General features: G+C 34.4%; 4 protein-coding genes across 4 annotated transcripts in view; all 4 read left to right on the top strand.

Annotated features, from left to right (window-relative positions):
• Positions 1 to 14493, top strand: part of LOC125050272 (protein tyrosine phosphatase domain-containing protein 1-like) — a gene marked incomplete at its 5' end in the record, with an annotated part of 37452 nt that overhangs the window by 11215 nt on the left and 11744 nt on the right. Inside the window, 3 exons of the mRNA XM_047649999.1 lie at positions 11582 to 11765; positions 12356 to 12476; positions 13103 to 13268. Of these exons, the coding sequence (XP_047505955.1) occupies positions 11582 to 11765; positions 12356 to 12476; positions 13103 to 13268 (471 nt within the window). The remainder of the gene's footprint in view (positions 1 to 11581; positions 11766 to 12355; positions 12477 to 13102; positions 13269 to 14493) is intronic.
• LOC125050152 (retinol dehydrogenase 12-like) lies at positions 4278 to 5639 on the top strand. Its single transcript, XM_047649780.1, has one exon. It carries the CDS (start codon positions 4361 to 4363, stop codon positions 5354 to 5356), a length of 996 nt encoding a protein of 331 aa, XP_047505736.1. The 5' UTR covers positions 4278 to 4360; the 3' UTR covers positions 5357 to 5639.
• LOC125050155 (retinol dehydrogenase 11-like) lies at positions 6178 to 7595 on the top strand. The gene has a single exon (XM_047649784.1). The coding sequence runs from the start codon at positions 6348 to 6350 to the stop codon at positions 7308 to 7310; it is 963 nt and encodes a 320-aa protein (XP_047505740.1). The 5' UTR covers positions 6178 to 6347; the 3' UTR covers positions 7311 to 7595.
• LOC125050153 (retinol dehydrogenase 11-like) lies at positions 7719 to 9358 on the top strand. Its single transcript, XM_047649782.1, has one exon. It carries the CDS (start codon positions 8292 to 8294, stop codon positions 9255 to 9257), a length of 966 nt encoding a protein of 321 aa, XP_047505738.1. The 5' UTR covers positions 7719 to 8291; the 3' UTR covers positions 9258 to 9358.

Here is a 14493-nt window from a genome sequence, read left to right as displayed (position 1 = left end):
CACTTCATTTTTTAGAAAATATGATCTTAAAAAACAAATGGCATCAATGGTTTTATCTCCCAACCTACTTCTTATAGAACTACACATTATGTAGCCATCGCCCCAAATGACTCTTTCTGCATCTACATTTTATGGCTTGATAGTTAATAAATAGTCGTACAACTAAATTAAATATTTTCCTTTTACTTCATCGGTTTCAAATGCTGCCATTTCTTTCTTTAAAATTTCATCAAAGTTTTTCTCTTTTGTAGTATCAGTTCTGTCTGTTTAGTATAATTCAGTATGTACGTGCGTCGTGCAATTCAGACGCAAAACAAATGATTGAACGGCACGTCGCTTGTAAAACGCGTTGCTGAATAGATTTCTGGCGGAAATTTGAATAAATTTGTCAAAGTCAAAGTCAAATCATTATTGCATTCCTGTTCCTATTTTACAGATGACATGTTATGATTTTGTTACAATAAGGACCTTGGTTAAGCACAGCAATGTTGTGAGCAATACTTTATTATAGTTAATTCTATTCTTATACATTAGATTAAGATTAAAAAATCTTATAAGTAGATACATTATTTATTTATTATATTTGCTTTGGCTTCACGTTACGAAAAGGAGGATGTACCTAACATTATTAATATACTTAACTTTTATAAATAAATTTAATTCTATCAGTCAGATACTCTGTAACGGTGTAATAACATTTCTTATATAATAATTCCTTTAACAATTTCGTAAACCTCATGTCATTTGTTTCATTCTTCAAATTTTCCGGTTTGGGCCCTAATTGATTTAATTTTAGTTTGGATGTAGGTGGAATAAGGAATCAGTTGATTTGCACCGGCTAATGCTTGCGGATTCGTATTGCTAATCCGCAAGATATTGCGGGATCCTGCAGAGGCTAAAATTGAGCTGGAATCCGCTGGATCGCGGGATCCCTCTTTGCTGGATTGCAATCTCTAAAAAATAGTTTCTTTATATGTTTTGCTCCCAACACGGCTGGTCCCCGCGGGAGCACTAGGCCAAAACCCTCCAGCAAAAAGATGTGAAACATTCAAAATTGCAACATTTAACACAAGAACCTTAAGTCAACAAGAAAGTTTATTAGAATTGGAAAATGCGCTTCAACATATAAACTACGACATCCTAGGCATAAGTGAAATGAGAAGAATGGATCAGCCTGACTTTGGGACCTTATTGGACCAGAGTCGCAGAGGATAGATAACAATGGAGAGAGCTGGAGGAGGCCTATGCCAAAAGGCACGCCGAATTGCGAGACATAATATAAAATGACACTACATACCCACACCTAATTGTTTACCCTAATCAAATATATTATGTATCACTTTTCTGGAAATAAAAGGCTTTATTATTATTATTATATGTTTTGCTATACTTCTATTAAAGGCGTAGACAAAGGAATTCACGTCTGTATGTATTAAACATTATCTTCTCTCTAAATAAGAAAGCATTATTATGCATACATTGCATATTATTATGTTACATATTTGCGAAACATAATTTATATAAGTTCTTTTCCTCCTAATAGGCAAAATAAACCTCTCTCTTTGAAAACTATCAGGCTTGGGACACAGGGTACCGTGTAATCTTACCGTGTAATAATCTAATAATAAATCACTATTTACCGTACTAACAAGGAGTAAGTACGGTAAATAGTGATTTATTATTGTATGGTAATACAAATTATTTTTACACTATGATGAAAAGAGACAGGGACTTTACATAAAACGGTGCAAATAAAATTGTTCTTTATGAAATATAAAGTAACATTATTCGTAAATTTATATTTTTTATTTTGTATAATAACTCTCATACCTAAAGCAGGTAGCTACATACCTACATGTCGAGGACCTCTCAGTATTAGTAGATAAAATTGAGAATTTCGACACGTCGAAAGTCGAAATTCTCAATTTTATTAGCGAATACGCTACCCTAAAACTATTTGTTTTACCCTAAAACTTTTTATTTAGAATCTAAAAATGATGGTAGTTTTCATATGAAAACTGGGAATAAATAAGTTATTTTGTTCCTCAGTTTAGAAATTTTGTAGAATGTTTAAAGTGTCAGGCGCAACAAATTGTAAAGCTATTGACAAAGCTTGAGCATTGTTTTTTATTATAAATATGTTTTCCTATTTAAATTTATTTATTTAGATTCTAGAGACTTCCGTCTCCTTTTAGATATTTGTAAGAAAGACATATCCAGTTGAGTGGTGCGTTTCAAACGTATTTCCGTATTTAAACTGGTTTAATTCTGTTTTGTTTCTTTCTAAAAAAAACAAATTCCTTTGTTATTGTCCTGTTATAGGTACTAAATCTCTAAGTTTAAAAATTTTTTTCCTATGAATTAGGTAAAAACATTATTTAATTTTGCAAAGAGGCAAAAAGTTTTTAGTGTGTAGTTTCAGAAGTAGAAAACATTGTTGACACTGACAGCGACAAATTGGGGTGTAGCAAGATATACTCTATTATCTATGATTTTATGTAATATTGACATTATTTACTTAATTTAATAATATCCCGGTGTCTAGACTGCTGTTGCCATAAAAATATAATAGGTTTAAGAACAAAACATATATAACAAGACGTTATATTATTAATAAATGTATATGTACCGTTTCTGGGTCATCGAGGTGTTTTTAAAAATAGAGGATTTCATTTGGACTAAATACAGGACAGGCCACTAATAACATAACATAAGTTTTAATTATTGTTTGCGTTCAGAAACATGTATATGAGTCCTATAAATATATAAAATAGAATAAAAAGGTAAATTATGTATTTTTATAATACTAAGCAGTCGGGTACAACAATAAAATAAATGCGAAATAATTAATGCTAGGTGACTGGCATAACTCCGACGATTTAGGTACCTATTATAGTATAGGACTTATAAAATTATTCACTTGTCTAATAAACATTTAACATTATTTATTAATGGAATATTGTAAGTGTAGCAACAAAACCTTTCTTTTCTTAAAAGGCCACGGGCCCTTAAGCATTGAGAGTGTCCACGTATCATCACTTAACATCAGGTGAGCCTTCAGTTTGTCCCGTTATTATAAAAAAATCACATAGCATTTTTTCTAACCAACGTTTTTAGATTAGGGTTTTTATGCTGTCTTACTTTTATAACATAAAGCGTAATTATTATAACACATAGTAGACGCCTTACAATGATAATAAATATATACAATTAACTTTTTATTAATATTATAATTATAACGTAACATTTTTACACATATTCGCTGCTTCCGCAATAGATTTAAAAGTAGTAGTGTAATTAGTATGTTATTTTAATCGATCTCAATAGTTTTATATAAGCTAAACTTTTAGATATCTGTCTAGATAATTATAGACTTATAGCACATGTAATGTATGTAAATCACGACCCTGAGGTCGTAGGTTCGGTCGCCGGCGTGCACCAGTGGACGTTCTGGCTATGTGCGCATCTAATACTCGCCAGTATCCAACCAGCGAGGTCTAGATCTAAAAGTTTGTAGTGCCATTGGTAGACCGTAATATAAACGTACTAATATGCCAGAAATAGCTATTGAATATTTTATCATGAATCTGTGTCAATACTTTATAATATATACACATGAATTTCTGTTCGTTTGTTTTGCTAAAACTCAAGAATGGCTGGACAGATTGCCTAAATGATTTGGAAATATTTGTGGGAGTTCAGGGAAGGATTAAACGGTGGGAGAAAATAATAAGTAAAGAAAAATACTAAAAACCACAATTGATTTTGCCAATAAAAACTGTTCTTAGCTGGGAAATGTTTGATGTCTAGAAGTAGAAAAAACAATACTGTCACTTGGTTGTCATGTATTTATAGATGCCTTCGGACATTTGTGTTTCATAGCTGTAGTATACAATCCGATATCTTTGGTTTGTTTAAAAAATGTATATTAAGTTTCGACACAAATATGTAGGTGATACGAAGTTCATCCGGGTCATCTAGAAAACTAAATAAATAACATAACAACTTAGGGTACTTTAACTGATATAATAACTTATTTATAATATATATATATTATAATTGTTAACTTTTGATTAATTGAATATCCATAGCTGCTCTTCACATTTTGAAATCGATCGTCCTTTAGTTTTTATATTATTTTTATCTCTTTACGTATCTTATGTTTGCCTATAAGTCACATTAACTATTGTATTTAATTGGTCTTGTACCAATGTATGATCTATAAATAAAATAAATTACCCTCTATGCTAACGAAATTTACAAAACGCCACACGACTAACTTGAGTTGGAATATATTCATAAGTTAATTAAAATTCCCTCACTTTAAATGCTTAAGTTATTCTAATGAACGTATCATTGAATGTACCGGTTCAGCGCCGTTAACATGTGGCTCGTTATATATATATTTATTATTATACTTAAAACTTTTATATATCTATTTCTATCACTTGTGTTACTAATAATTGGCTGTCGGCTATACTTCCAACCGGTAAAAGAAGTGTGCAGATGCAAAACTAAACTTGATGGAAAAGTTGCTTTAGTGACGGGAGGAAACTCTGGTATCGGACTGGAAATAGCCAGGGACCTGGCAAGACGAGGTGCAAGAGTGATCATAGCAAGCAGAGACGTCGCCAAGTCCGCAGAAGCTGTCAGGGATATCATACAATCAACAGGAAACAATGACGTTGAGCACAGACAACTAGATCTAATTAAATTTACTAATATTAGAAAGTTTGCTGAAGAGTTTAACAAGACGGAACAGCGACTGGATATTCTAGTCAACAACGCTGGCATTGCTGGTGTCAAAAATAAAATTACTGAAGATGGATTCGACATTATTGCCCAAATAAATTTTATCGGACCGGTTTTATTGACAAGATTGTTACAAGAAAAACTGGAAAAGTCAATGCCAAGTAGAATAGTTGTTGTAAATTCAATACTGCATAGATTGGGCAAGGTAGATTTGAACGACATACCGATGAAGCATGTGGCCAGTCATTACGCAAGATATTCAAGAAGTAAGTTATACTCTCTTCTCTGGACGAGAGCTTTATCAAGACGACTGGTTGGTGTGACTGTTAACTCCGCACATCCTGGTTTTGTTAAAACAAACATATTTCAAAGATCTAAATATCTAACGAAATTTTTATCGCTCAGGGCAACGAAATGGTTCTACAAAACAGCGGAGGAAGGAGCCCAAACGTGCATTCATTTATGTGTAGCTCCACAATTAGATAGTGAAACTGGGGGCTATTATTCAGAATGTAAAATACAAGAATTGCCGAAGGAAGCAAAGAATAAGAATTTGGTTGAAAAATTGTGGGACGAAACTTTTAAATTGATAAATGGTTTTTAAACGTCACTAATTATTTTAAGTGGTATTCTTCTTGAGAAACATTTGTTGCTGTTACACAAACTGGTATTTGTTTAATTAATTAGTATGCTAATTAATTAATGCGTAACGCGTAGGGCATCTTGCTGTTAATAATATGAGTTGCTCAATATGCTCAATTTTATGCCTCAAAGAAAATTTGTCTTGTTTAAAATGTGTTTTTTCCGACTAAAAACGAACCAATACGACTTAGAGTCCTTCAAAAAAAGAGCATACCAATTCCTAAAAGACCGGCAACGCACTCGCGAGCCCTATTGCATTGAGAGTGTCTATGTCACTTAACATCAGGTTAGCCTTCTGTCCGTTTTTTTTATTTAACAGTAGTGAAACGGGCTGGAGGCTCACCTGATGTTATGTGATGGACACGCCCATGGACACTTATGGCCAGGTGGCTCGCGAGTACGTTGCCATCCTTTATAGCCTACGGTATTCTACTGTGGGGTGCTGCTGCAGAGGTTCAATCCATATTTGTGCTGCAGAAGCGGGCAGTTCAGGGGATTTGTTGTGTTTCCCCAACGGAGTCGGTACGGAATAAGTTTAAAGAATTAAATACGTATTATGACACTATCTTGTCAATATATTCATGAAGCCTTGTTGTATGTACAAACAATATGTATGACTCAAAACTTGTCGATAAAAAGAGTAGCGGAGAGTTTCTTGCCCGCGATTTGCGAACTGGAGGACTTAGAATCAAGGTTACCTATATGAATAAAGTTATTTTGAGTTTGAGTTTTAGAAATAATAATATTCAATTTGTATTCTTATCTCCAAACTGACCTTGCTGTAGATGATCAATTTTCCCCAAGACTTTAGAAATTATATACGATTATCAAATAAAAGAACTCTTAGCACAATAAATTCATTTTTCTTTACGGAACTCCACAGTTACAACATATTATAATTGATAATATCAAATGCAACGTCTTAAATAATAGTTTGCCATAAGTGCGAAAACATGTGGCCTGAATTAGGTACAACTTTGGTTTGTTTATTACTAACAGCTTTATTTGGATTCTATGTATTATTATTAATTTTAAAAATTCTAACAGACCCAGAGACTGTAATGTGCAATTGTAAAACAAGACTAGAAGGTAAAACTGTTCTGGTGACCGGCGGAAATTCAGGCATCGGCTTCGAAACAGCAAAAAATCTAGCCCAGCGTGGTGCAAGGGTCATCATAGCAGATGTTACGAACGCTGAAAAGTCAGTCGAAGAAATCATCAGATTCACGGGCAACGAAAAAGTAGAATACCGATATTTGAATCTCGCTAATTTCAAAAGCGTTAAAGTTTTCGCTGAAGACATTAATAAAACAATAGACCATTTGGATATTTTGGTTAATAACGCTGGATGTTTGATGGATAACAAAACTACAGAAGATGGAATAAATTTGATAATGCAAGTTAATTACTTGGGACCGTATCTGCTAACTAAACTGATTTTAGCAAAGCTCATCAAAACGCAAAGCCGAATAGTGAACGTATCATCTGGAATGTATTTCTGTGGTGAATTAGACTTGCAAGATCTAGCAGGATTGAAACAGAATATTTTTTTTGAATCATACAACAATAGCAAACTCTGTACTGTTCTGTGGACGAAGGCGTTGGCCAAGACCCTGCCCAAAAATGTGTCAGTGTTCTGTTTACACCCAGGCATGGTGGCAACAAATATTGTTGGTTTCATAAAAGGCCCAATCGGTACATTTCTTAAGAAATGCTCAACCTTGATAGTGAGAAATCCGTATGAAGGTGCCCAAACGAGTATTCACCTTTGTGTGGCTCCGGATATAGAAGCATTGTCTGGAAGTTATTTTTCGAATTGTAAAGTGGCAACTACGACCAAAATTATAAATGATACTAATATAGATGGTTTGTGGAATGAAACTACTCTCTTTTTGAAAGAAGAAATGAATGGATAAGTGAATAATTAATATATTATTTCTGGAAAATGTAAATACTAACACAATAGTTTTAAATTAACGTAATGTTAGATTAACATTATATAATAAAAGTCTTATATTTCATTCTTTAAAACCGTATTCCATATTATGAATTAGGGTTAACCTAACCAAACAAAGCATTTAAAATAATGTTGTTTTTGTTAAAGTACTTAGATACTAGTAATTTCGTAATTACCATAGGATAAATTGAGAATATGTGCTCTTCAGTCTGTAATTTTAACAAAAATAAAATAAAGAAATGTATCATTTCTTTATTTCTCATCACCTCGATAGCTTGAAATCTTCCCCAGTATATTTTACAAGACATTACAAATCGGGACCTATCCTATGGGGATTGCAAGGAAATACTCATGCGTTAGTAAGACAGAGACTACTCCTCCGTCAATGGCCGACAACGTATCCATTAATACCTAGGCATCTTCCATTTTACATGCTGCTAGTGAAGTCACCTCGGATTACCCTGGCATTCCAAAAAAAATATGCCAGCAATACACGCTGACGATGATTTCATAGTTGCCCTTTTACCAGTTCCTAAAAGGCCGGGTACGCATTTGTGAGCAGCAACATTGAGAGTGTCATTGTTACTTAACATCAGGTGAGCCTCTTGTCCTTTTCTTTATTTATTTAGCAGGAATCAAACCGGCTGGCGGCTCATCTGATGTTAAGTGATGGACATGCCCATGGACACTTTAGAACACGGCCTTTTAGAAATTCGTACGCTAATATTATTCAAATTGTAATCTTATCTCTAAACTGACCTTGGAGATAATAAATTTTTTCTCAAGACTTAATTAATTATATTTCATTTATCGTGACCTCGTTGTTTACGTTTGATACGATTATCAAATAACAGATCCCTTAGCACAATAAAATCATTATTCTTTGCGGAACTTCACAGTTACAACATATTTACAAACAAATATAGTTAAGTGCGAAAACATGTGGCTTGAAATAGGTATAACTTTGGTATATTTATTACTAGCAATTTTATTTGGATACGCTGTAGTAATAATAATTTTTAAAATTCTAATCGAACCAGAACCAGTAATGTGCAATTGTAAAACTAGACTAGAAGGTAAAACTGTTCTGGTGACCGGCGGAAATTCAGGCATCGGCTTCGAAACAGCAAAAAATCTAGCCCAGCGTGGTGCAAGGGTCATCATAGCCGATGTTACGAACGCTGAAAAGTCAGTCGAAGAAATCATCAGATTCACGGGCAACGGAAAAGTAGAATACCGACATTTGAATCTCGCTAACTTCAAAAGCATTAAAGCTTTTGCTGAAGACATTAATAAAACAATAGACCATTTGGATATTTTGGTTAATAACGCTGGATGTTTGATGGATAACAAAGCTACAGAAGATGGAATAAATATGATAATGCAAGTTAATTACTTGGGACCGTATCTGCTAACTAAACTGATTTTAGCAAAACTTATCCCAACGCAAAGCCGTATAGTGAACGTATCATCTGGGATGTATTTCTTTGGTGAATTAGACTTGCAAGATCTAGCAGGATTGAAACGGAAGAATTTTTTCAAATCATACGTCAATAGCAAACTCTGTACTGTTCTGTGGACGAAGGCGTTGGCCAAGACCCTGCCCAAAAATGTGTCAGTGTTCTGTCTACACCCAGGCTTGGTGGCAACAAATATTGTTGGTTTTCTAAAAAGGCCAATAGGTACATTTATTAAGAAATGCTCAAACGGGATAGTGAGAAATCCGTATAAAGGTGCTCAAACGAGTATTCACCTTTGTGTGGCTCCGAATATAGAAGCATTGTCTGGAAGTTATTTTTCGAATTGTAAAGTGGCAACTACGACCAAAATTATAAATGATACTAATATAGATGGTTTGTGGAATAAAACTGCTCTCTTTTTTAACGAAAAATTAATTAATAAGTGAATAATTAATATATGATTACTGGAAAATGTAAATACTAACACAATAGTTTTAAATCAACGTAATGTTAGATTAACATTATATAATAAAAGTCTTATATTTCAGTATTAAGCTCATTCTTTAAAACCGTATTCCATATGAACTAGATTTAACCTAACCAAACAAAGCATTTAAAATAACATTGTTTTTGTTAAAGTACTTAGGTACTAGTAATTTCGTAATTACCATAGGATAACATTTAACAAAAATAAAATAAAGAAACGTATCATTTCTTTCTTTCTCATCACCTCGATAGCTTGAAATCCTCCCCAGTTTATTTTACAAGACATTACAAATCGGCACCTATCACATGGGGATGGCAAGGAAATACTCATGAGTTCCATTCCATTAATACCTAAGGATCTTCCGTTATACATGCTGCTGGTGTAGTCACCTCGGATAACCCTGGCATTCTAAAAAAAATATGCCAGTAATACACACTGACGATAATTTTATAGTTGCCCTTTTCTTAAACGTATAAATATCAAATAGGGATTGAATATTTCGTTCTTACTCGTGTTATTTTGATAATAACGACCTCTAAATTTCACCAGCATCATCTTGATGGTTGGAGGTCTTCCACGGTCCGCTTCACTAGGCATTTTCTTTTGCGAACTAGCGAACTGTGGAATCGGCTCCCGGGGGGGGTCTTCCCTCAGAGATACGACCTCCAAATTTTTAAAAAACGAGCCTACTCCTCCCTCAAAGGCCGGCAACGCACCCACTAAAATGGGTGTCTATGGGCTGCGTGGACTACCCTTTTTGGTAGTCCCGCAAGCTCGTTTGCCCCCCTATTATATAAAAAAATAAAAAAAAAAAATAAAAAAAATAAACTTGATAAAACGAATGTATGGCATACACGAATTCAAGTACGACTAACCTTAAGTAGCACCCGTTCACGAGTATGACGCATGGCCAGCCATCTGCCCCCTCGTCATATTTTAGGGAGAGAGACAACCCGACGCATAGACGCCGCCACAAGCGAGCAACACACCACATTTAAGCGAGCATGACGATAGTTGTTAATTTGCTCTTAAAAGGGAAACCGTTAATTCTTCAATGTGTTAATAAATTGTTTCTCAACACTTAGTAATTGAGAATTAATTGAGATTGAAACTAGGACGTCCCGCTGCTGATACCTTAACTTAACCGGCAGGTACCAAAGACAATCTTTGGTACCTCGATTCCTAGCGACATAATAATCGTTTCCACACTGAAACCTAACACTGCAAAGCAACTATTAGCAAGATTGTTTAATTACTTTGAATTCTTATTAACATGGCCTCTTTATTTCCTTATGGTACTAAATTATAAAGTCTTTGTTTGTACTCCCTGTAACATGTTCCTTAAATTGTAAAAGAATGACGAAAGGCGACAGTAAAATATACATCATTATGATGACCGGGAAGTCAAAATAGTAAAGTCCTTTTTTTTGATAAACGAGCCAACGAGACTGCCATCAAAGCCAGCAACCGTAGCCCATAGACTCCCATGTCAGCGGTTGTATTGCCGGCCTGTAAGGAAAATTATGCTCTTTTTTACTGAGAGTTCGTAATGTGGAAAGAAAAGAGCGTGTCCATGCTCAAAAGGCCGGCAACGCACTCGCGAGCACTGGCATAGAGAGTGTCCATTGCGGTATCACTTTACATCAGGTCAAACTCCTGCCCGTTTGCCCCCTGTTCTATAAAAAAAATATACTTATAAGTCCAAACATCCTTGAATAAAATACAAGAGTCCTTTACAAGAAGAGACTAATAAAAGTCGGTCAGTCTTAGAAACCATACACAATTCCAATCAAGTTTTTTGACACTCAATGTCATGCTGCCTCCCATGGACACTCAATGACAGAGGGCTGTCGTGTGTGTGGCCTCTTCATTTACACTCTTTTATGAATCTAAAAAGTCAAAAGTTAAAATCATTTATTCATATAGGTAACACGATGTACACTTATGAACGTCAAAAAGAAGAAAATATATTAATGACATGCTTCTAATTTTACATTGCCAGTTCTCAAATCAAGAGCGTGGAACGGAAGAGAAGAACTGGCAATAAACTCTCCACTTATTTTAATCGCCAAGTTTTTTTGTTTTACACAACGTTTGCAACCATTACATCTGAAGTAATAAATAATAATAAAATAAATTTAAAACAGAGGTAGATTTTTCCTCTATCAGCAGGAGGCATGGTGAAATAGGAGCACGCACTTACATTCTCTTGAGAACTACATGCAAATGCATAGTCGCTACTTATAATACGATATGACAATAATTGTAATACCAATTTTTCAGGTCTTGGACGTACCGGGGTGCTGATAGCTTGCTACTTGGTGTATTCGTTACGAATACGGGCAAACGATGCAATACGATTAGTTCGCAAGAAACGTCCTAAATCCATTCAAACCAGCGGTCAGATACTATGTGTTCAGCAGTTTGAGCATTACATCTTGCCCCAGACCGTGGTATTCAGCTCCAAGTAAGATTTTCTTTCTAACGCGACTATATTGGCATGAAAATTATACAAAGCATAAGTTTATTTTCATTTAGTTAAAGTAATTACCTTTGTTCGTAATAAGTAAATGAGCTCGCATACTTTTAACTTAAGTATTCTAATGAAGTTCTTCTCTTTTTGTCAAATTGTATTTACACCGTGATGTAAAGAAAGTATTTTTTTAACATAGTTCAGTTTGATTGATTTATTTTTTATGTATAAGTGTGAAAATTTTTAAAAGTTTTTTTAAAGATTTTATTTAAGTGTAAACTTTATAATAACATAAATAAACAAAACAATCAGAGCTTCAGCGTGCGACTATCCTCTGAGGTTGTAGATTCGATCCCCGGCTGTGGCTTTATGTGCGCATTTAACATTCGCTCGAACGGTGAAGGAAAATATCGTGAGAAACCGGCTTGCCTTAGACCCAAAAAGTCGACGGCGTGTGTCAGGCACAGGAGGCTGATCCCTTGCCTATTCGATAAGACAGATACAGAAATATGAGGCCCAGACCTAAAAAGGTTGTAGCTCCACTAATTAATTTCATCTATATTTATAGTCTGTATGTGTTCCAGAGAACCTCTTATGTTATCTAAAGATCCAAAAACATGTGAGTTTACCCTACGACAATACTTGTATAGACAACGAGCTACTTTACACGGCTTGGACGAGAGAGTATTCAGAGAACTACCTAAGGTACAACTAAAAATTTATTAAAATTATCTTAAAAGTGTTGCAAACATTCGCGTCTGTAGATTTAAATCCAATGCAAGAAATTTTAATATAGTCAAGAGTTTTAAGTATAATGTTGTATAATATAAAAGAAAAAAACGCCTGTGCCCTCGTGTGGGAACAAAAATCGGTTGTTACCTTCTTCATGGTTCAGTTCCCAGAATTTATTGTAGCCAGAGTTATTGAATTAATTGTAGCCCAAATCCTGGCTCGGTTGGTAAATCCGTTCTAGAGATGAGCGTTTTACGAGAAACGTGCAAAATTAAAAAATCTAATTTATTATATTACCTTTTTGAATCTTTTTCTTGTTATGAATTTATCCAGTAATAAACATTACACAATGTTATATGCTTCTGTAATAGATTTTAATACAATAACAAACATATACATATCATATAGGAAAAATTGTTTAGATTAGTTCGTATTTTATTTATTTACAAAAGCTTGCCAACGCTCGGCACACATTGGTACAAGAAAAATAAAATACAAGATTTAAGGTCACATGCACTTATAGGCAAACATAACAAACACGAAGAGAAAAAATACGAGTTATAAATAATATTCTAGATAAGGTACAATCTTTGTTCCAGATAGTGTTTTGTATTTGCGAGCGCCTATTAAAATTATGCGGGTGTCGAGACAGCGGTGGACTGGATTATCGCGTTAAAAATAGAGCCTTTTACAAAATGTTCTTATCGTATAAACTGAAACAAGGAAAGCCTCCCGATATGACAACTCCAGATGAATATATCAATGGTAAATATTTTATATGAGTTAATAGAATTTGGGAGCTACTTAGATAGATAGTTCTTGGCAAAAATATATTTACGGTACTAGAAGAAGTCTTGGCTTATATTTTTAGGACCATGGAATTAAGTCTCTCCACTTACACTTAAATTGCACTAAGTACGTACGTTTTTAACGTCCGTTTAGATATTGGTATGTTATCTAAAGCTGGCGGCTTCAACACATTTACACTTTGTGCTTGTGTAGTGTCTGTGAATAAGCGCGAGGCGTCTTATCGCACTGAATATGCATCATGAAAAGACTGTCCGTCTCTTCTCTCGCGCTCGGTCAAGCTTATGTTTACACTATGCTACAGTTATTGTTTTGCTTTTGATACTGTTTATGTTGATCTTTTTTCTCATTATTATTTTGTCTGTGATTGTTTACTTATTTGGTTGGAGGTTAGAATACTTTGAAAAAAATGTCTTATAAAATATATTCCGTCTAAACATTAACAGGACACTCTCGTGAAATGGTGTACAATGTCTTTAATTTTTTAAGCATCTTAATAAAAACAGTTAAATGAAAAAAAAATAATTAATTATTAATTTGACATCAGATGCGACTGGTGTTCCTAAGAGGAGTATTGAAAGAATTGTTAGTAAAGTAAAAGTGAAGTGTGTTGAGCTAGATGGAGCTTATGTCGAAAAATGAAAAATTATTCACACAAACTACTCTTTTACGTTCTTGGTCGGGCTTAGAACTTTTGGATCCACCCTCGTATGCACATATTGACACATTTTTATTTATTTACAACCCACCCAACCTAACTAATACCAGAGTAGACTAAATATAGCTTGGCAAAAAAAGTCATATTTTTCAACATACTGCCCTGCGATTCTGTAACTCACTTTTCGAACTCACACAGCGGTTTTCGCATCGGCGGTCGCTCTCAAATCAGTCGTGAAGCAGTCATTTTATGATTTGGCATTCTGAAAAGGTGGGAGCTTGTAGTTTATTGTTTATCAGAATGCCAAATCATAAAATGACTGCTTCACGACTGATTTGAGAGCGACCGCCGATGCGAAAACCGCTGTGTGAGTTCGAAAAGTGAGTTACAGAATTGCAAGGCTGTACAGTGAAATTGCATTAGTGTGAGTACTGTGAACGCGCCAGCTTTCGATAACCGACCATTGGTATAAAATAGTATGTATATACTATTTTTGTCAGAGAAGGTGACCTACGTTATATTCCG

Source organism: Pieris napi, chromosome 6 (assembly GCF_905475465.1).
Source record: "Pieris napi chromosome 6, ilPieNapi1.2, whole genome shotgun sequence".
Classification (NCBI taxonomy): Eukaryota; Metazoa; Arthropoda; class Insecta; order Lepidoptera; family Pieridae; genus Pieris; species Pieris napi.
Note: the sequence above shows the minus strand (reverse complement) of the source record. Positions and strands in the feature narration are given on the sequence as shown.